Raw genomic sequence first — 20,931 nt, forward strand, 5'->3', positions numbered from 1 at the left:
AGCCTCTGGAGGCACGGCAGCCGCTCGCTGGCCAGGTCGAGGGGGCTGCTCTCATGGATCCGGTCTCTCCGGTTGGACATCAGCCCACTTCACAACCTGCATCACTCATGTTTTTTACCTTTCAGTGCAAAACTCTCAAGGCCACACCTGAGAACAGGTGATGAGGACCCAAATCAAGCCCAGAAGGTTTTCATTTCCATTTTAGTCCATTCAATGTGCTCCAGGCCAAAGAACAGAAAGAAAAGAAGAAAACAAAACTAAACCACACAAGCTTATCCTCTGCTGACAAGGTTTTTCTACTGAGCAGGCATTTCTCTGACAAATGTTATATTATCTTGTTCTTTACTTATTTATAGTGCTGGAGGGGTAGGCCTGTCCCTCAAGAGGCACTGCTAAGTTTTCTGAAGGAAATATCTGAGCTTCTCCATCAGCACCAGACTATTATTTGCAGAGTTTCCTTTTAAACCCATGCATCAGTGTTTTAGAATAAAACTCTTCAAAGTGGGTCAGAGCTTCTCAACTTCAGTCAACACGACGTCAGCCTGGTCTCTCACAACAGGTTTCTCTCTGTTCCTAAAAATGTGTCTTAAAATGGCTCTGATTTTACACGAGAGGGTGAGCTGGGGGTCTCCTGAAGGTCTCCTTCTTCTGGGCAGTGATCTCTGCTGTTCCTGGCACAGCTCCTGGCTGAGCCCATCACGGGAACATCATCCCCTGTACAGTGGCACAGATATTTCCCACCACTGCTTTGGATGGGTCCTCAAAGTCACCTGGATTTGTCCTCTTTCCCCTGCTCTGCTTGAAAGAAGATTTTCCCTTTGGTGGAGAATGTGGCTCCTGCAAGTGGGACATCTGCAGTGGGCAGGAGCAAACTCCTGCCATTACCTTCATCTTCTCCCTCCAACCCAGGAGCATCAGGGAGGTGGATCCCAGTCACAACAGCAGACATCCCACCTACCTTTCTAGGAGTTGCCATAATCCTACAGCACCTTCAACCCCTGAAATCCTTCTTCTGCCTCTGAGGAAGGTCTATGAAACCTGGACATCCTGCTTTACACAGCATCAACCAAGAGCAGAAGCTGGAAGCAACCAACCAAGCTGGAAGCAGGAGCAGCATCACTCAGAGCATCTCATCCCTACGTTGTCATTCCTCCCATGGCAACCTTCCCAGCCTTTTCCTGGTGATGCTGGCATCCCACTTCCCATTCCCTGATTCCTAAAGCCATGACCAACCACAATGTCAAGAGGAGCAAATGAAATTTAAGGCAAGCAAATCCCAGCCCTTCTGAGGCTGCTCCTGCAAAGCAGCGAGAGATAAGGGGGAGGAGTGAAAAGGAGAATCAATAAATCTTAACCTCATTCACAATGATCTGGAGCTCTTATTAAGTAAATTAATTTAAGTTAATTTAACTCGATCATGACTCCCGATCACAGTGATTTAGTGAGGGGGAAATTGCATTAGGAAAGGCCACACTCACTAGATAGAAGAAGGGAAGAAAATTAGATCCACTTAGCAATGTGAATTAATATGGAAATAGCAGGTGTAAATTTAACCTTATCAAGAGAGTGAAAATTATCTTCATAAATTGGGAGAAATAGCTCCCGAGTCGCTTATAAATCTATTTAAAACAAAAATATTACAAAAAGTGTAGTAAAATTAATTTAAAATATACTCCCATCCATCGCCCCGAAGAAAAGTCAGCAGCAGGGTGAAGTTTAATGCAACCCAGCAAGAAGGGGAGAACACAACTCATCACTGAAGGATTAGCACCAGGTACCTCCAGACCTGCAGAGACTCTTCCTGCCATTCATTTCCCTCTAAATCTCAACCCATTTGGGGGAATCAGGACCTGAGGAAGCTTTAGGAAAGCTGAGGAGGGACTTCTGAAAAGGGCATGGAGTGATGGGATGAGGGGGAAGAGTTTCCAGCTGAAAGAGGAGAGATTGAGATGGGATATTGGGATGAAATGCCTTGCTGGGAGGGTGGTGAGATATTGGCATAGGTTTGCCCAGGTAAGTTGCTGAAGGTCAGGCTGGATGGGGCTTGGAGCAACCTGGGATGTTGGGAGGTGTCCCTGACCATGGCAGGAGGGGTGGAACCAAATATCTTTAAGGTCCCTTCCAACCCAACCCATTTGCTGGTTTCAATTTGTTGGCAATAAAGGAAATGTCCCAGATACTTAAGCAAAGTTTCTTGCTGCAAACCTCAGCACAAACACCCAAAAACAGAAAGGGGGGAATCTCATAAAACCAGCAACAAGATCACAAGACGGGTAAGAAAGCAGCTCCTGCTTAAAGAGTATTTAATCTTAGAAAGATCAGTGGCCAGGCAAAACCTTAGAACATCTCTTTTGGACCTCCCCTAAATCTGGATGTCATGGTAGGAACTTCCCCTTGGCACGAGGTAGAACTTAATGTGGGAGCAGCATCAGCACCCTTTTAATCCCACAGGGTGAAAAGGATGGGGAAAATAAATAGTTGAGCAGTCAGTCTGGTGTAATCTGAAAGTGAAGAAGTGACAAAACCAGGGCTGAAGGGATGTCCAGTGGGTCCCACTGCCTCCAGAGCTGCCCCTTCTTTTGGACAAAGCAAAGCAAAGGAGTGAGAAAGCAGCTCCTGCTTAAAAACAGAAGAGTATTGAATCTTAGAAAGATCAGTGGCCAGGCAAAACCTCAGCACATCTCTTTTGGACCTCCCCTAAATCTGGATTTCATGGTAGGAACTTCCCCTTGGCACCAGCTAGAACCTAATGTGGGAGCAGCATCAGCATCCTTTTAATGTCATAGGGTGAGAAAGATGGGAAAAATAAATAGTTGAGCAGTCAGTCTGGTGTATTCTGAAAGATAAAAATGAAGAAGTGACAAAACCAGGGCTGAAGGGATGTCCAGTGTGTCCCACTGCCTCCAGAGCTGCCCCTTCTTCTGGACAAAGCAAAGCAAAGGAGTGAGAAAGCAGCTCCTGCTTAAAAACAGAAGAGTATTTAATCTTAGAAAGATCAGTGGCCAGGCAAAACCTTAGAACATCTCTTTTGGACCTCCCCAAAATCTGGATTTCATGGTAGGAACTTCCCCTTGGCACGAGATAGAACCTAATGTGGGAGCAGAATCAGCACCCTTTTAATCTCAGAGGGTGAAAAGGATGGGAAAAATAAATAGTTGAGCAGTCAGTCTGGTGTAATCTGAAAGATAAAAATGAAGAAGTGACAAAACCAGGGCTGAAGGGATGTCCAGTGGGTCCCACTGCCTCCAGAGCTGCCCCTTCTTTTGGACAAAGGAAAGCAAAGGAGTGAGAAAGCAGCTCCTGGCTCATTAAAGGTCCAAGAGGATGCTCCAAATGCTGGATTAAAAAAAAAAATACCATAAAAAGTAGAGGAAAAGCATTTGCCATGTGCTTCCTCCAGACAGCCCAGATGATGGATCACATACCACGAAGGTAATGGGGAGACTGAGTAAGAGATTTATTGCTTCTTGAAAACATAATTGTTTTAATTTGCTGATAGCATTTTATCAAGATTTGCCTGAAACAGCCGTAAGATCTAAACTACAGCATTTAATGAAGTCAGAGATTAATATAGATAAAATTATTCTACAAGTGGGAGCTCTCAGCCAATGGCAGTGGCAAAAAAAAAAATCAGTTTGTTCCTCCAGAAAATCACTGCTCAGTTACACGAGACCCATCCCCCAGCAGTCTGTGACTCTTGCTCTAAACCTGCCCCCAAAAAATCCCCTGCTCAAAGCTCCTGCCCTCCCCAGATCTCACGGGGGGTCCTCAATCCATCAGCCATCCAGGTCCAAAGTAACAAGCTGGGAGGGGATGAACCTGACTCCAAGAGTCAGAGCAGAAGTTGTTTCTTATTAATTAAGGTTGAAGTTCATAGAACCAGAGCATGGTTTGAGTTGGAAGGGTCCTTTTAAGGTCCTTTTTTAAGGTCCTTTTAAGGTCACCAAAAAAAAGGGGGGGATTTTAAAGCCAGGGGGAGGGAATTAAGTTGCTACATCCAACCTGGCTTTAAGGTTTCCAGTGATGGGGCATCTACAGTTTCCTTCATCACCCAAGTTGGGGAAAAGTGGCTGGAAAACTGTCCAGCAGAGAAATACCTGGAGATGTTGGACAACACCCAGCTGAATATGAGGCAGAATGTGCCCAGGTGGCCATGATAGCCAAGAGCATCCTGGTTTGTAACAGTGATACCTAAACCTCCCCTGGCACAACTTGAGACCCTGCCCTCTTGTCTTGCTGAGAGTTGCCTGGGAAAAGAGCCCAACCCCCCCCTGGCTCCAACCTCCTTTCAGGGAGTTGGAGAGAGTGATGAGGTCTCCCCTGAGCCTCCTCTTCTCCAGCCTCAACACCCCCAGCTCCCTCAGCCCTTCCTCACAGGACTTGTGCTGGATCCCTTCACCAGCCCAGTTGCCTCCTTTGGACCTGCTCCAGCACCTCAATCTCCTTCCTGAGCTGAGGGGCCCAGAACTGGACACAGGACTCAAGCTGTGGCCTCACCAGGGCTGAGTACAGGGGCAGAATCCCTTCCCTGGACCTGCTGGCCACGCTGTTCCTGATCCAGGCCAGGATGCCATTGGCCTTCTTGGCCACCTGGGCACACTGCTGGCTCATGGTCAGCTTCCTGGCAATCCAGACTCCCAGGTCCCTTTCTGCCACTCTGTGCCCAGCCTGGAGCTCCCCATGGGGTTGTTGTGGCCAAAGTGCAGGACCCGGCACTTGGCCTTGTTGAACCTCATCCCATTGGAATCATCCCAACTCTCCAGTCTGTCCAGGTCCCTCTGCAGACCCCTCCTGCCTTCCAGCTGATCCACACTCCCCCCCAGCTTAGTGTCATCTGCAAACTTGCTGATGATGGACTCAATCCCCTCATCTAAATCATCAATAAAGATATTGAACAGAACTGGGCCCAACACTGATCCCTGGGGGACACCACAGCTGCCATTTTGATGCAGCCCCGTTCAGCACCACTCTCTGGGCCCGGCCCTCCAGCCAGTTCCTAACCCAGCACAGGGTGCTCCTGTCCAAGCTGCGGGCTGACAGCTTTTTCAGGAGGATGCTGTGGGAGACGGTGTCAAACGCTTTGCTGAAGTCCAGGTAGACCACATCCACAGCCTTCCCCTCATCCACCAGTCAGGTCACCCAATCATAAAAGGAGATCAGGTTGGTCAGACAGGACCTGCCCTTCCTAAACCCGTGCTGGCTGGGTCTAATCCCTTGCCCATCCTGCAGGTGCAGGATGCCCCCAAGTGGTGGGGGCATCAACCTTGGAGGAGTTCAAAAGCTGGGCAGATGAAGAGGTACAGTGGATGGTTTAGTGGTTAGGGGAGTTGTAGGCTGGATGGTTGGACTCTTAGAGGTCTTTTCCAACCTTGATGGTTCCATGAGTTCATGTTTTCTATTTCAGGGTCCTAGCTGAGGCACAATAATTGCAGAGAGAAACTCAAGCAGCAGCTGAGCCCAGATCCCTGACAGATTATTTTGCCATCACAAAAACCAGAAGCAAAAATCAATCTTTTTCCCTCCCCAAAAATGGTTACAATTTGAGGTGAGGGCAGGGATGGAGGGAGAAATGTTGCTTGAACAGGATTCTAAGAGGAAGAGAAAGCAGCAGCTGTTTCCACCTAAATAAAAGGAGGAAGATTTGCTCAAAATGATGAGGTCAGGGCTACAAAAGCAGAAGATTGAGCTGAGGATGGGAAAGGGCAAGATGCATTTCTGGATGTAAATGCACTCATTTGGGGCACTTTGAGTTGCACATCAGCAATTGTAGCTTCAGGAGTGACCAGAACCAGCCTGAGCATTACACCAACACTGCAGGAGGAAAGAGATTAAAAACCATGAGAAACAAATCTTCATTTGCACACAAAATACCAGGCAGAGTAATTACCAGCAGCAAATTATGAGCCTCTAAGAAGCAGGACAATTTCAGAATTTACCATAACATACTTTTGTACATTCACAATGCAAAAGCCATGCTTGGAAAAAAAAATTAATATTATTTTAAAAGCTGCTTTTGAGGCTAAAGGGGAAAAAAAAAAGGAACAGCAATTACTTATTTCATGGTTTGGCTTTCCATGAGAGCAATGAGCAAGCAAGAAGTCTCCCTGGCAGGTAGGTGCTTCAAGGAAAATGGAAGGATGGGGGAGGAAGAAAAAGAGTTTGTGGTTTGTTTGTGGCAAGGGAAGTGCAAACTGGATGAGGTACAACACAGCTAAGTGCAAGGTTCTGCCCCTGGGTCGAGGCAATTCCATGTATGAGTACAGGCTGGGAAGAGAAAGGATTGTGGATAGTTCTGAGGAGAAGGAATTGGTGGTGGTGGAGCTGTCAGTTTTGGTTTGCAGCTCAGAAACCAACCAGGTCGTGGGGTGCATCAAAAGAAGCACAGAGAGGGGGTTGAGGGAGGGGATTCTCCCTCTTTGCTCTTGTTAGACCTCACCTGGAGTTCTGGGTCCAGTTCTGGAGTCCCCAACATCAGAAGGACACAGAGCTCCTGGGACATGTCCAGAGGAGCCACTGAAATGCTCAGAGGGTTGGAGCAGCTCCCTGGGAAGCCAGGCTGAGGGATTGGGGTTGTTCAACCTGGAGAAGAGGAGGCTCCAAGGTGACCTTAGAGCAACCTCCCAATATCTGAAGGGGCTACAAGAAAGCTGGGGGAGGGCTTTGGACATGGGGTGTAGGGAGAGGACAAGGGGAAATGGGTTAAACTTGAAGAGGGGAGATTGAGGTTGGACATGAGGAAGAAATTCTTTCATTTGAGGGTGGTGAGACCCTGGCACAGGTTGTCCAAAGAAGTTGTGGCTGCTTCATCCCTGAAAGTGTTGAGTTCCAGGTTGGATGGGGCTTGGAGCAACCTGGGTTGGTGGGAGGTGTCCCTGCTCATGCAGGGGGTTGGAACTGGATGAGCTTTGAGGTCTCTTCCAACCCAAAGTGTGAGAAGGTCTCCCCTCAGCTTCCTTTTCACCAAATAAAATGAACCAACCCATGGTGGAGCAGAGTGTGCTCTCTTTGCTCAAAATATTGCCCTTGACAGTGACAAACCAGCATTTCAGGAGGAGGATAAATCATTTTCAACCTCAGAACAGCCAGAATCTGCTTTATAACCAAAACAATCAATTCTAATAGCACCTTTTTTCAGACCATCAATTACCATAATGACCTTTCTGCTTATACACAACTTCCAGACTGTTCTCTTGGCCACTGAGATGTTCCCTGGTAACACCTCCACCACCCAAGGCTGATGCAGCTGGGATACAGATGTCAGCACAGCTGATTTACACTCAGATCCAAGGGTATGACACCATCCTTTGGTGACACCCCTCTACAGACAGGTGCTGGCATGCCAGATGATGTCCTTACAGGGCTGGGCTGATGCTCCACCCATCCAGATAACCCAAAAAGAAGCAAGTTTGTGCTTGCACCCACCTCCTGCTGTCAACTTGGGGTAGCTGCCTCCAACATGCTTTCAATCAGCTCCTCCACAGTTAACCAAGGTGAACAATGATGTTTTATAAAGCAGAGGGAAGATCTCATGGAGAGGTTTGACCATTCCTAACTAAAAGGCCACATCCAGCACTAACCCAAGCACTGAGTTTCCTTAGGACTCGTGTAGATCTCAGTGTGTTTACACAGCTTCCCAACAATTTCTTTTAATTGCTTCATGGAAAAATTATTTCAAACAGGGAATAAATAAGAAGCCACAGACTGCAGGAAGCCCCTGACTCGGGCTAACATGATTACTAACATGATTTCACACTTTAAGTCAATAAACTCTGCTTAGAAGCAGCCAAACAAAGAGACAAATGAAGCGAGGAAGACGCAAGGGTAATAACACGGAGCCAACATGGGAGCTCTCTTGGCTCCCATGTCCCAACCAACTGAATCCAAAGGATGGAAAAGCTACCTGGATGTCATGGGACGTCTTGTCTTCCAGCTGGGAATGGGGCTGCTGAAGGAGGATAAGGCTGGAGGTGCCACATTCTTCTTCACTATCCTGTAACGTGTCTTTATCACTTTGTTGGCTGGGGGACTCCTCATGAAGTGCAAGTTGGTTCCTACAAGAGAGCAGAGGGAAAAAAGGGCTTGAAATTCAAGTGGATAAGGGACAAAAGGGATATCACCAATACAAGTCCTACACCCAACCCTGTATCACCTGAAAAAGGGGTAAAAGGCACAGGGGGTATCTCAGACTTGGGACCACCATGGTTGTGTCCAGTTCTGGAGTTCTCAACATAAAGACACAGAGCTCCTAGGACATGTCCAGAGGAGCCACTGAAATGCCCAGAGGGTTGGAGCAGCTCCCTGGGAAGCCAGGCTGAGGGATTGGGGTTGTTCAGCCTGGAGAAGAGGAGGCTCCAAGGTGACCTTAGAGCAACCTCCCAATATCTGAAGGGGCTACAAGAAAGCTGGGGGAGGGCTTTGGACATGGGGGTGTAGGGAGAGGACAAGGGGAAATGGGTTAAAACTTGAAGAGGGGAGATTTAGGTTGGACATTAGGAAGAAATTTTTTCATTTGAGGGTGGTGAGACCCTGGAAGAGGTTGCCCAAGGAAGCTGTGGCTGCCCCATCCCTGGAAGTGTCCAAGTCCAGGTTGGATGGGGCCTGGAGCAACCTGGGCTGGTGGGAGGTGTCCCTGCCCATGCAGGGGGGTTGGAACTGGATGAGCTTTAAGGTCCCTTCCAACCCAAACCATTCTATGATTCTATGATTCTGTGATTCAATGAAATGATGAGAGTGGTTGGGAATAAAAGCAAAGTCTTCCTAGAAATGAGCTGGAAGCCAACCAGTCCATAGCTTGGACATATAAGTAGAAAATCTTCCTTTTCTTCCCTTTTTTTGACATGGGGTTGTAATGAGAGGACAAGGAGAAATGGTTTCAAACTTGAAGAGGGGAGCTTTAGGTTTGACCCAAACCATTCTATGATTCTGTGATGTTATCAGAAAAGCTCTGATGGGCCTGGAGGTGTTTGGCATCACCAGCTCAACACCCAAACTCCACCAGGGGAACTTTGCTTTCACCAACAACACCTCAATGCCCAACATCTACAGTGGGAACAGATTTCCTCATTTCATCCTTCCTGCTTTCATAATATTCTGCAGGATGATCTACAAGCTGGTTTATTCTGCTGAATGCTTCATGCAATTAACAGCCCTGTGTTTGACTCTGTTTTTCTTTCACTTGATAGTGAGGCATTTTTTTCACAGCTTTAAGGAATGCATCTAATTGCCTGACTTTTATAACATACAGCTATAACTGCCCAGATAATTAAAGCTGACACTACATGCTGAGACTAAGTCTTCTGGTTTTATAACAGATTTAAAGGGCCAGCTTTGTTGGGGTGTTTTTTTTTTTCTTGGGGATCCTCTAATTAAAATTATTGCAAGGTGGAGAAGGGAAAAGCAGAATCATTATTTCCCCTCAAAATGTTGTACCCATCCCCATGGCTTTGGGTGAGAAGGGAGGATAAAGCTGACACCCAAGAAAAATGGGAATCCCAGGCTGCTGGGGCTGTGTGGGAAGAAGAAAAATAGGAAAATGAATTTTAAGGCCAATCTTGGAGGGATTGGAGTAAGCAGCTTCCCCATTTTCCTGCAGGAGAGGTAATGCTGATTGGTGGCTTTACAGTTTAATATAGAGAATCATAGAATCATAGAATCATAGAATTGGCTGGGTTGGAAGGGACCTCAGAGATCATCAAGTCCAACCCTTGAACCACCGTTGCGGTTCCCAGCCCATGGCACTGAGTGCCACATCCAGTCTCTTTTGAAATATCTCCAGGGACGGAGAATCCACTACTTCCCTGGGCAGCCCATTCCAATGTCTGATCACCCTCTCCGTAAAGAAATTCTTTCTAATATCCAACCTAAACTTCCCCTGGCACAACTTAAGACCCTGCCCTCTTGTCTTGTTGAAAGTCGTCTGGCAAAAGAGACCAACGTCCACCCGGTTACAACCTCCTTTCAGGTAGTTGTAGACAGCGATGAGGTCTCCCCTGAGCCTCCTCTTCTCCAGGCTGAACAACCCCAGCTCTCTCAGCCTCTCCTCATAGGGTCTGTGCTCGAGTCCCTTCACCAGCCCAGTTGCCTCCTTTGGACCTGCTCCAGGACCACGATATCCTTCCTGAACTGGGGGGCCCAGAACTGGACACAGGACTCAAGCTGTGGCCTCCCCAGGGCTGAGTACAGGGGCAGAATCCCTTCCCTGGACCTGCTGGCCACGCTGTTCCTGATCCAGGCCAGGATGCCATTGGCCTTCTTGGCTACCTGGGCACACTGCTGGCTCATGTTCAGCTTCCTGTCCATCCAGACTCCCAGGTCCCTTTCTGCCTGGCTGCTCTCAGCCACTCTGTGCCCAGCCTGGAGCTCCCCATGGGGTTGTTGTGGCCAAAGTGCAGGACCCGGCACTTGGCCGTGTTGAACCTCATCCCATTGGAATCAGCCCAACTCTCCAGTCTGTCCAGATCCCTCTGCAGAGCCCTCCTGCCTTCCAGCTGATCCACACTTCCCCCCAGCTTAGTGTCATCTGTGAATTTGCTGATGATGGACTCAATCCCCTCATCTAGATCATCAATGAAGACATTGAACAGAACCGGGCCCAACACTGATCCCTGGGGGACACCACTAGTGACTATTTTTCTCCTTGTTCATTGCCAAGTTGATTCCCAAGCTGGAGTTGGGCTCAGGCAGCCCAGAGCATGAATTCCCACTCCCAAGCTCAAGCAGAGGGTTACGACTTCTGATAGGATGGAGAGAGGACATTGAGATGCTGGAGTGAGTTCAGAGAAGGGCTGTTGGGTCTGTGTGGGAAGAAGGAAAATAGGAACATTCATTTTAAGGCCAGTCTTGGAGGGATTGGAGTAAGCAGCTTCCCCATTTTCCTGCAGGAGAGGTAATGGTGATTGGTGGCTTTACAGTTTAATATTTGCAGAGAATATTTTTCTCCTTGTTCATTGCCACATTGATGTCTGGAGTTGGGTTCAGGCAGCCCAGAGCATGAATTCCCACTCCCAAGCTCAAGCAGAGGGTTACAATTCCTGATAGGATGGAGAGAGGACATTGAGATGCTGGAGTGAGTTCAGAGAAGGGCAAGCAAGCTGGGGAAGGGTCTGGAGAATAAATTCTGTGAGGAGAGGCTGAGGGAATTGGGAATGTTGAGTTTGGAAAACTGGGGAGAGACTTTCTTTCTCTCTACAAGTCCCTGAAAGGAGATTGTAGGGAGGTGGGTGCTGGCATCTCAAGGAAATAATGATAGGAGCAGAAGAAAAGGCCTGAAGTTGCACCAGGGGAGGTTTAAACTAAATATCAGGAAGAATTTCTTTACTGAGAGAGTTTTCAGGTGATGGAATGGGCTGCCCAGGGAGGTGGTGGAGTCACCATCCCTGGAGGCCCTTAAAAACCATGGAGTTGAGGCACTTCAGGACATGCTCTAGTGGGGGCTACATATCTTTTTTTATTATTATTATTTTTATTTTTTTTAATCTGGGGGAGTGTGATATTGATAGTTGGACACAGTGATCCTTGAGGTCTTTTCCAACCATGCCAGCTCTGTGAGGAGCCAAGCAAGCTCTGCCACAACAGCCAAATCACTGGAATTTTCATCATAAGTTTGACAATCCCAACACTCCTCGGTGCTATACCCTAAGATAAATGATCCCCCAAGCATATGGGGGGATTCACAGCCTTCAAACCCATATATAAGGACTGGAGCACCCTTATGGCACCACAAAAATAATCTCTTTTGGTATCAATACCAAAAGAACCAACCAGTTCTAACTTGGCATCGTGCGTACGGGACCTCCAGCTCTCGTTGGCATCGTGCATGAAGCCAGATCCTCCCACCAAAGTGTAATTTAAAGCCTCTTTTCCATCCCTCCCCTTTCTGCTTAATTAATGTCTCCAAATACATGGAAATATTTTTCTCCAGTGTCACAGTCAGCAGCAGGTTTCTGCTTTCCAGACCAGATTGCTGCTGTTACCCAGCGAGCGTCGATAAACCCAGCAGTGCTTACAAAGGATGCTCCAAGTCAAGGTCTGTGAAGTCAACCAGTAAAAGCTGAACAAACTGAAAAGCCAGGAAGTTCATTCCAGTCACTTAAAGAGCTCCTGGTGATTTGGAATAAAAATTAAATTAAAAGAAATGAAAAGAAAACCAGGTGTTTGGGGAGCCCATGTGAAGCTGAAGAGGCAAAGGGAAAGGTCCTGCACCTGGGTCGGGGCAAAAATTGGTATCAAAACCCATTCATGGATGGATGGATGGATGGATGGATGGATGGAAAACAGCCCTGGATGGAAGAATTTTGGGATACTGGTGGGTGACATATGGGACATGAGCTGGCAATGTGGTTTGAAGCTCAGAAACCAAGCATGTCCTAGGCTGAATCACCAGCAGTGTGACCAGAGGCTGAGAAAGGGGATTCTGCCCCCTCCATTCCACTCTGGAGAAAATCCACTGCAGTGCTGGGTCCAGTTCTCAAGTCCCCATAATAAGAAGAACACAGAGAAAACCCAGAGAAGGCCATGGAAATGGTTTGAGGGTTGGAGCAGCTCTGCTCTGGAGCCAGGCTGAGAGAGTTCATAGAATCATAGAATTGGCTGGGTTGGAAGGGACCTCAGAGATCATCGAGTCCAACCCTTGATCCACTACTGCTGCAGTTCCCATGGCACTGAGTGCCACATCCAGTCTCTTTTGAAATATCTCCAGGGACGGAGAATCCACTACTTCCCTGGGCAGCCCATTCCAATGGCTGATCACCCTCTCCAGAAAGAAATTCTTTCTAATGTCCAACCTAAACCTCCCCTGGCACAACTTGAGACCCTGCCCTCTTGTCTTGCTGAGAGTTGCCTGGGAAAAGAGCCCAACCCCCCCCTGGCTCCAACCTCCTTTCAGGGAGTTGGAGAGAGTGATGAGGTCTCCCCTGAGCCTCCTCTTCTCCAGCCTGAACACCCCCAGCTCCCCCAGCCTCTCTTCATAGGATCTGTGCTCGAGTCCCTGCACCAGCTTAGCTGCCCTTCACCAGCCCTTAGTTGGGCTTGTTCAGCCTAGAGAAGAGAAAGCTCCAGGAAGACCCCATTGAAGTTTTCTGTACTTAAAGGAAGTTTAGAAAAAGGATGGGAACTGAGTTTTTAGCAGGGGTTGTAGCAGTAGGATAAGGGGACAGTGAAATCCCAGTTATGGTGAGGGCTGATGAACTGGGCAGCCAGCTCCTAGGAATAAGATGAGGGGGAATGGTTTGTAGCTGGAAAAGGGAAGATTGAGATGAGATTTTATGAAGAAATTTTTTGTTGTGAGGGTGCTGAGATCCTGGCCCAGGGTGCCCAGAGAAGCTGTGGCTGCTCCATCCCTGGAAGTGTTGAAGGTTGGATGGGGCTTGGAGCAACCTGGGCTGGTGGGAATTGTCCCTACCCATGGAAGAGCAGTTGGGATGAGATGATCTTTAACTTGTCTTCTAATCCAAACCAATCAACTGTTCTTTCACACAAGAAGCCCTTGTCACCCACGAGACATGGATGTGTCCAGCTTCTGGCATCAACCACATACCCAAAGCATCAGTTTTGCACTGGGGAAGGAAAGAGAGCCACAATCCCACATCATTCCCAGAACAGCAACACCAAGAGTTGACCCATTCCCTCCACCACTCCAACCTCATAAAATTACTGAACTGGGAATTTGTTGAATGCATTATTAACCAGTTCTTTTCATTATTATTATTTTTTACCCTTCCACAAGCTCTACCTGCCCCCAGTGAACCCAAAAACCTCATCCCAGCCTGGAGTGACATCGTCCCCTGCTTCAGGCTCACCCAAGAAATAGAGGTCCCACATGCTTGCAGTTTGCAGGCATCCTCTCCCCCCTCCTCCTCCTCCTCCTTGCACAGACACCTGATAAACTCTATTCCCCAGTGGTAATTGGATGGTGTATTCATGAGGGAGGAACAAGATGGGGGGGAATGGTTTGTAGCTGGAAAAGGGAAGATTGAGATGAGATCTTAGGAAGAAATTTTGTGTTGTGAGGGTGCTGAGACCCTGGCCCAGGGTGCCCAGAGAAGCTGTGGTTGCTCCATCCCTAGAAGTGTCCAAGGTTGGATGAGGCTTGGACCAAGCTGGGCTGGTGGGAATTGTCCCTACCCATGGCAGAGCAGTTGGGATGAGATGATCTTTAACTTGTCTTCTAATCCAAACCAATCAACTGTTCTTTGACACAAGAAGCCCTTGTCACCCACGAGACATGGATGTGTCCAGCTTCTGGCATCAACCACATACCCAAAGCATCAGTTTTGCACTGGGGAAGGAAAGAGAGCCACAATCCCACATCATTCCCAGAACAGCAACACCAAGAGTCAATCCATTCCCTCCACCACTCCAACCTCACAAAATTACTAAACTGGGAATTTGTTGAATGCATTATTAACCAGTTCTTTTCATTATTATTATTTTTTACCCTTCCACAAGCTCTAGCTGCCCCCAGTGAACCCAAAAACCTCATCCCAGCCAGGAGTGACATCTTCCCCTGCTTCAGGATCACCCAAGAAATAGAGGTCCCAAATTGTTGCAGTTTGCAGGCATCCTCTCCCCCCTCCTCCTCCTCCTCCTTGCACAGACACCTGGTAAACTCTATTCCCCAGTGGTAATTGGATGGTGTATTCATGCCAGAGCTGCTCTTCTGAAAGTGCCTCTGCTCAGGGCTCCAGCATTAAGCACCTCCTGAAAGAGACTCTCGGAAGAGCTCGGTTTTCTATTATTACTTGCTAGCTGAGGGGTTTTGTGTAGATAATCATGTTATTTAGATAGGATGTTGGTTTAATTCCCTTCATTACAGGCTCCCAGGGTTGTAATTTTTTTTCTCCGCATGATGTATTCCCCGTGGCACATTTCACTCAAATCAAACACTTTAGGCTTTTATTACAAACAATACCCCAGCGTCCCCCGTTATCAGCCCAGCGCACACATGCACGCTCCTCGCAGAGATCCAGAGGTCAGTTCTAATGACTAATCGATCTCATTAGCTTTCCTAATTAAAAACTTTACTACCGCAATGGAAGGCAAACTAAAAAAAAAAAAAAAAAAAAACCAACCCAACAACCCCAACCAAAACTGCTTCTTGCATCATATTCGAAGGGGATATGAGCATCATTTATCTCGCAGTGCCGACGGGCCATGGGCTGCTGAGGTTGCTGCTTTATTTGGAGCCACACATCCCCTGGGCAGCCCTTGTTGCACTGACTGTGTCCACAGGAAAGGAAAAAAAAACAATAAAATAAAAAAAAACACAGTGAAAACTCCAACGCTGACCTTGGGATGGGAAATACACTCGCAGAGGGTGGGATCTGGGACCCAGCAGCTTGCTGACTTTTATTAGGGTGAAGGCAACCTCTTCATAAAATCATAGAATTGGCTGGGTTGGAAGGGACCTCAGAGATCATCAAGTCCAACCCTTGATCCACTACTGCTGCAGTTCCCAGCCCATGGCACAGAGTGCCACATCCAGTCTCTTTTTAAATATCTCCAGACACGGAGAATCCACTACTTCCCTGGGCAGCCCATTCCAATGCCTGATCACCCTCTCCAGAAAGAAATTCTTTCTAATATCTAACCTAAACCTCCCCTGGCACAACTTGAGACCCTGCCCTCTTGTCTTGCTGAGAGTTGCCTGGGAAAAGAGCCCAACCCCCCCCTGGCTCCAACCTCCTTTCTGGGAGTTGTAGAGAGTGATGAGGTCTCCCCTGAGCCTCCTCTTCTCCAGGCTGTACAGCCTCAGCTCCCTCAGCCTCTCCTCATAGGGTCTGTGCTCGAGTCCCTTCACCAGCCTGGTTGCCCTCCTTTGGACCTGCTCCAGGACCTCGATATCCTTCCTGAACTGAGGGGCCCAGAACTGGACACAGGACTCAAGCTGTGGCCTCACCAGGGCTGAGTACAGGGATGTGAAGAAATACAGAAGGGTCACCCTAAGGGGTACTTCTAATTCAGTCAGGGTGAGCCCACTAAGGAGAAAAAAGAGGGCAAAATCCTCTGATAAATCTGATAAATCTGAATTGTTTGTTCAAAGAGAGTCATTAGGAAGGAAAATAAAGGGCTAAGGACTCCCAGTGAACCTGCAGAAGATGCCACCAGGATGCTGTTAATACCTGGTCCAGGCTCTGATGCCAGCAGAGATTTAAAAAGCAGGCAGTCAAACCCCAAAACAGATAAAAAAAAAACAAAACAAAACAAAAAAAAAAGCTGAAATATCTCTGCTGAAGGGTGCTCAGAAAGCAAACACTTTCTAACAGGAAGATGAATCCCACAAACATCCTCGCTGTGGGATTTGCTCCAGGCTTGGAAGTAAAGATTCAGCATAAAAAGAAAAAAAACCCAACCCAACCACCATTCTCTCTTCCTCAGCTCTCAGAATGAAGCTGCCACTCTCCCGCTTCCCAAAGTAAAAGCCATCCTGTAGCAGCAGGAAAATCACCCAGGTGTGGTGATGCTCTGGGATGCTGGAGGTACCAAACCCTCCTCCTTTCCCCAGTGAAAGCCACCAGTGACCCAAATCCACGTGTCCACTTCCTTACTTTGCTCTCCCAGCTTTCCTGAAGGTGGTGAATCACAGAATGCTGGAATGGTTTGGGTTGGGAGGGAACTTAAAGCTCATCCAGTTCCAACCCTCCTGCCATGGGCAGGGACACCTCCAACCAGCCCAGGTTGCTCCAAGCCCCATCCAACCTGGGCTGAGACACTTGCAGGGATGGGGAAGCCACAGATTCCAACCAGGAATGCCCTTCCAACCAGGAATGCCCTCCCTCAGAGGAGCAAAGGGTTGGAGCACCTCTCCTGTGGAGTGAGGTTGAGAGAGTTGGGGTTGTTCAGCCTGAAGAAGCTCTAGGGAGACTTTCCAGTCCTTTAAGGGGCTCTGAAATAGAGAGATTTAAGTTACATCTTAGGAATCAACTCTTCACTGTGAGGGTGGTGAGACCCTGGCTCAGGCATTCAAGATGAGGTTGAATGGAGCTTGGAGCAACCTGGTCTAATGGAAGGTGTCCCTTTCCATGGCAGATGGTTGGAAGGAGATGATCTTGAAGATCCTTTCCTATCCAAACCATTCCATGACTCTAGGACATCACCTGGCTGCTGACCCAACCCATCTGGAGAGGTTCAGAGCAGATCCCTGGAGGTCACACTTCTCTCCACTGAATTCCTGACTTGCAGAATTCCTTGGAGAAGATTCTGGAGTAGGGTGAAGGACTTTGGTACACACAGACATGCAAAGAAATGCTCAGAATCCTTTGGCCAAGAATTGCTTTCATGGGGAGACTTCTGCTCACTGGAGGTGGCAGAGGAACCCCAACACCCAAAGCCCCTGGGGACATCCCAGTCCCTTACATCACTTCCTTCCCTGGATGAGAAGGACAGGGGAAATGGAGGAAAATGAGAAGGAGAGAGAGAAGATGGGCTAAAAGGGCAGCAGCTGGGTTTGGGAAGCCAAAAACCAGTGATCACACTGAAAAATCTGGAAGAAGGATGGGTGACAGCAGTCAAAAGCTGAGTTGGACCAAATGCCAAAGTGGCTCTGCCTCCAATGGCCTTAAAAATCACAGTCACAGAATAGCCACAGGTGGAAAAGATCTCTGAGATCATCACATTCCACTGACAAAATCCCCTCACACCTGGAGAAAATACATGGATCAACATCTGTATCACCCACCAGAGCACATCCTGAAGTGCCTCAGCTGCATGGTTTTTAAATACCTCCAGGGATGGTGACTCCACCACCTCCCTGGGCAGCCCAGTCAGTGTCTAACTACCCTCTCAATTAAGTTATTCTTCCTCAGATCTGGTCTAAACCTCCCCTGGTGCAACTTCAGGCCATGTCCTCTGGTCCTATCATTATTAACTTGAGAGAAGAGCCCAGCACCCACCTCCCTACAACCTCCTTTCAGGGACTTGTAGAGAGCAATGAGGTCTCCTCTCAGCCTCCTCTTCTCCAAACTCAACATTCCCAATTTCCTTACCCTCTCCTCACAGGATTTGTTCTCCAGACCCTTCCCCAGCTTGCTTGCCCTTCTCTGAACTCACTCCACCACCTCAATGGTTTTTTCTTGGAGTGAGGGGCCCAGACCTGAACCCAACACTCGAGGTGCAGCCTCCCCAGTGCTGAGCACAGGGACCCCATCACTTCCCTTCTCCTGCAGGCCACACCATTCCTGGGACAAGCCAGGATGCTGGTGGCCTTCTTGGCTACCTGGGCACACTGCTGGTTCATCCTCAGCCAGGTATCAACCAGCACCCCCAGATCCTTTTCTGTTTGGCAGCTTTCCTGCCACTTCTCCCCAGGTAACATTGCATGGGGTTGTTGTGAGCAAAGTGCAGGACGTGGCCCTTGGCCTTGTTAAAACTCATTTTATTGACCTTGGCCCACTGGTCCAGGTCCTTCTGCAGAACCTTCCTATCCTTCAGCACCTCAACACTTCCACCCAACTTGGTGTCATCTGCAAATTTGCTAAGAAGCCCTCAATCCACAGAACCACAGAATGTTTAGGTTGGAAGAGACCTCCAAGATCATCCAGTCCAACCTTTGACTAAACCTTGACCAAATCCTCTCATCCAGATCATTAATGAAGATCTTGAAGTGGTTCCAGCCCTAAAAGTGAGCCCTGGGGAACCTCCTGTGCAGCTCCAGAAGCAGTTGTGGACTTCCTCACTTCCTCCATAGAATCACAGAATTGGCTGGGTTGGAAGGGACCTCAGAGATCATCAAGTCCAACCCTTGATCCACTACTGCTGCAGTTCCCAGCCCATGGCACTGAGTGCCACATCCAGTCTCTTTTGAAATATCTCCAGACATGGAGAATCCACTACTTCCCTGGGCAGCCCATTCCAATGGCTGATCACCCTCTCCAGAAAGAAATTCTTTCTAATATCCAACCTAAACCTCCCCTGGCACAACTTGAGACCGTGCCCTCTCCATGGATCCCTCAAGCCTCATCAACAGCTACCAAACAACCTTGCAATGAGTGAACCTACAAAGTAGTTTCATCACAGCTCCTACACCCAAACCCAACTAATTTAGGGGTTTCCCACTTAACACCAGAAGCACCCCCAAAACATCAGCCCTGAGCTGTGAGGTTCTGACACTTTTTATTCTGGCTACCAACTTGGCCAAGTCCCTGGAGTTAACAAAAGGTTTTGGGATGGCTGTAAGAGTTAGGAATTGAGTTTGAAAGCAGATACCAGTATTATAGGATGATTATCAGAGAGCATGTTCAATATGTTCACACAGAATGGCACAGCAAGAGGTTAATTATATTGCTGCTGGAATCGGCTTCCAAAAGGACCATCCTCTGGTTTAAGAGGGGAATTTAATTTTCACACTCGTTCAGTTCCCAGCTCTTTCAAGAGCCACAGCTCTTTATGCCAGAATGTAAACGATGGTTTATGATCATGAACTGCTGCTTAATAGGAAATAAATCCAATTGATCAAACGTGCTTTACCTGTGACCCCAAGCCAGGCTGCTGTTCCAGTGGTAACAGTCCCAGAGGACAAGAGAATTCTGGGCTTTGCAGCTGAAATGTAAAAATACCTAAAAAGAGGGTTCCAAAGCCATTGCAATATTTGCTTAGCGTGGCAGCAGCTTTCAGCTGGGAACATTTGGGGAATTAACACCAAATCTGCTTCGTTAATTCCTTTCCGCTGAACGGACCGCAGGCAAAGATGAAGTTCCTGTAAACCCACCAGGCACAAAAGTGCCTTAATACCAGGGGAGGGAAATTCACAGAATCACAGAATTCCAGAATGTTTTAGGTTAGAAGAGACCTCCCAAGATCATCCAGTCCAACCTTTGCCCAACACCATCATCTAACCACTAAACCACATCCTTAAGGATCAGCTCCAAACGCCTTTAAATGCCTCCAGAGGTGGTGACTCCACCACTTGTTGGAGATCAGCTCAAAGGAAATATTTGTTTTCATAAAATTACAGAATTCTTTGGGTTGGAAGGGACCTTAAAGATCATCTAGTTCCATATCCCCTGTCATGGAAAGGGACAACTTCCACTAGACCAGGTTGCTCAAGGCCACATCCAGCCTGGTCTTCAACACTTCCAGACACTTCAACACTTCCAGACAGCTTCTGAATGTCTCCAAGGATGGAGAATCCATGACCTGTGCCAGCACATCAACATCCTCACAGTGAGGAAGTGTGTCCTGGTTTGGGCCAGGATAAAGGGGATTTTCTGTCTTGGACTTTTGCTTTCAGCTGAGTCTCTTGGAAAGAGCTGCACTTGCTAAAATGAACAGCAAGTTCCTCAGGCAGTGGCTGCTGCTGGGACTGATCCCACTCCATGTTTAGAGCTCCAGCTGGAGAATGGGGTGCAGAACCAAGGCCACTGCTCAGCTCTGAGGAACATTTTGCCCTCTGGAAGGAGAAAAGGAGTCAAGAGGTCCCACCTGAGCCCTCCTTTGGGGAGGAACAGACAAGAGAAATGGCCAGAATTGACCAAACAGAGGATTCCATCCCATCCACCTCATCCTCAGGATCAATTGGAGGGATCACCAGGGGCAAAGCCCTTCCTGCTTCCCCTTCTTCCCCTGTTCCTGTTTGCTTGGGCATCCTGGGAGGATTCCATCCCTTCCTCTGCCTGTGCTCCTGATCCATGCCAGCCTGAATCTGTGTGTTCCTGCCTCCAGCTCCCCACTGCTGCTGACCCCAGGAGTCCAGCCTGGACTTTCCCAGGGCTGCCCTGCAGCCTCGGTGGGGATGGGAGAGTTACTGGGGGAAAGGGGGGAGGAATGTGGTGTTCATTTTCCTGTAGATTTGTATATATTTAGTAATTTTTCCTATTTGTCATTAGTGTTTCATCAAAGTTGTGTAGTTTAGTTTCCAACCCATCAATCTCTCTCCCTTATTCAGAGAAGTGGTTCACCTGAAAAATCTGTCACAGTTTAACACTGGTCTGGCAATTA

At 48.1% G+C, this 20,931-nt stretch overlaps 1 protein-coding gene across 2 annotated transcripts in view; it reads right to left on the bottom strand.

The window, feature by feature from the left end:
* ZC3H3 (zinc finger CCCH-type containing 3) overlaps nt 1-20,931 on the bottom strand; it is a 228,250-nt gene that overhangs the window by 126,750 nt on the left and 80,569 nt on the right. For both annotated transcript variants that reach the window (XM_030444228.1, XM_030444227.1), the window contains exon 4: nt 7,901-8,051. In XM_030444228.1, coding sequence (XP_030300088.1) covers nt 7,901-8,051 — 151 coding nt within the window. The remainder of the gene's footprint in view (nt 1-7,900; nt 8,052-20,931) is intronic.

The sequence above is a fragment of the Calypte anna genome, chromosome 2 (assembly GCF_003957555.1).
Source record: "Calypte anna isolate BGI_N300 chromosome 2, bCalAnn1_v1.p, whole genome shotgun sequence".
Classification (NCBI taxonomy): domain Eukaryota; kingdom Metazoa; phylum Chordata; class Aves; order Apodiformes; family Trochilidae; genus Calypte; species Calypte anna.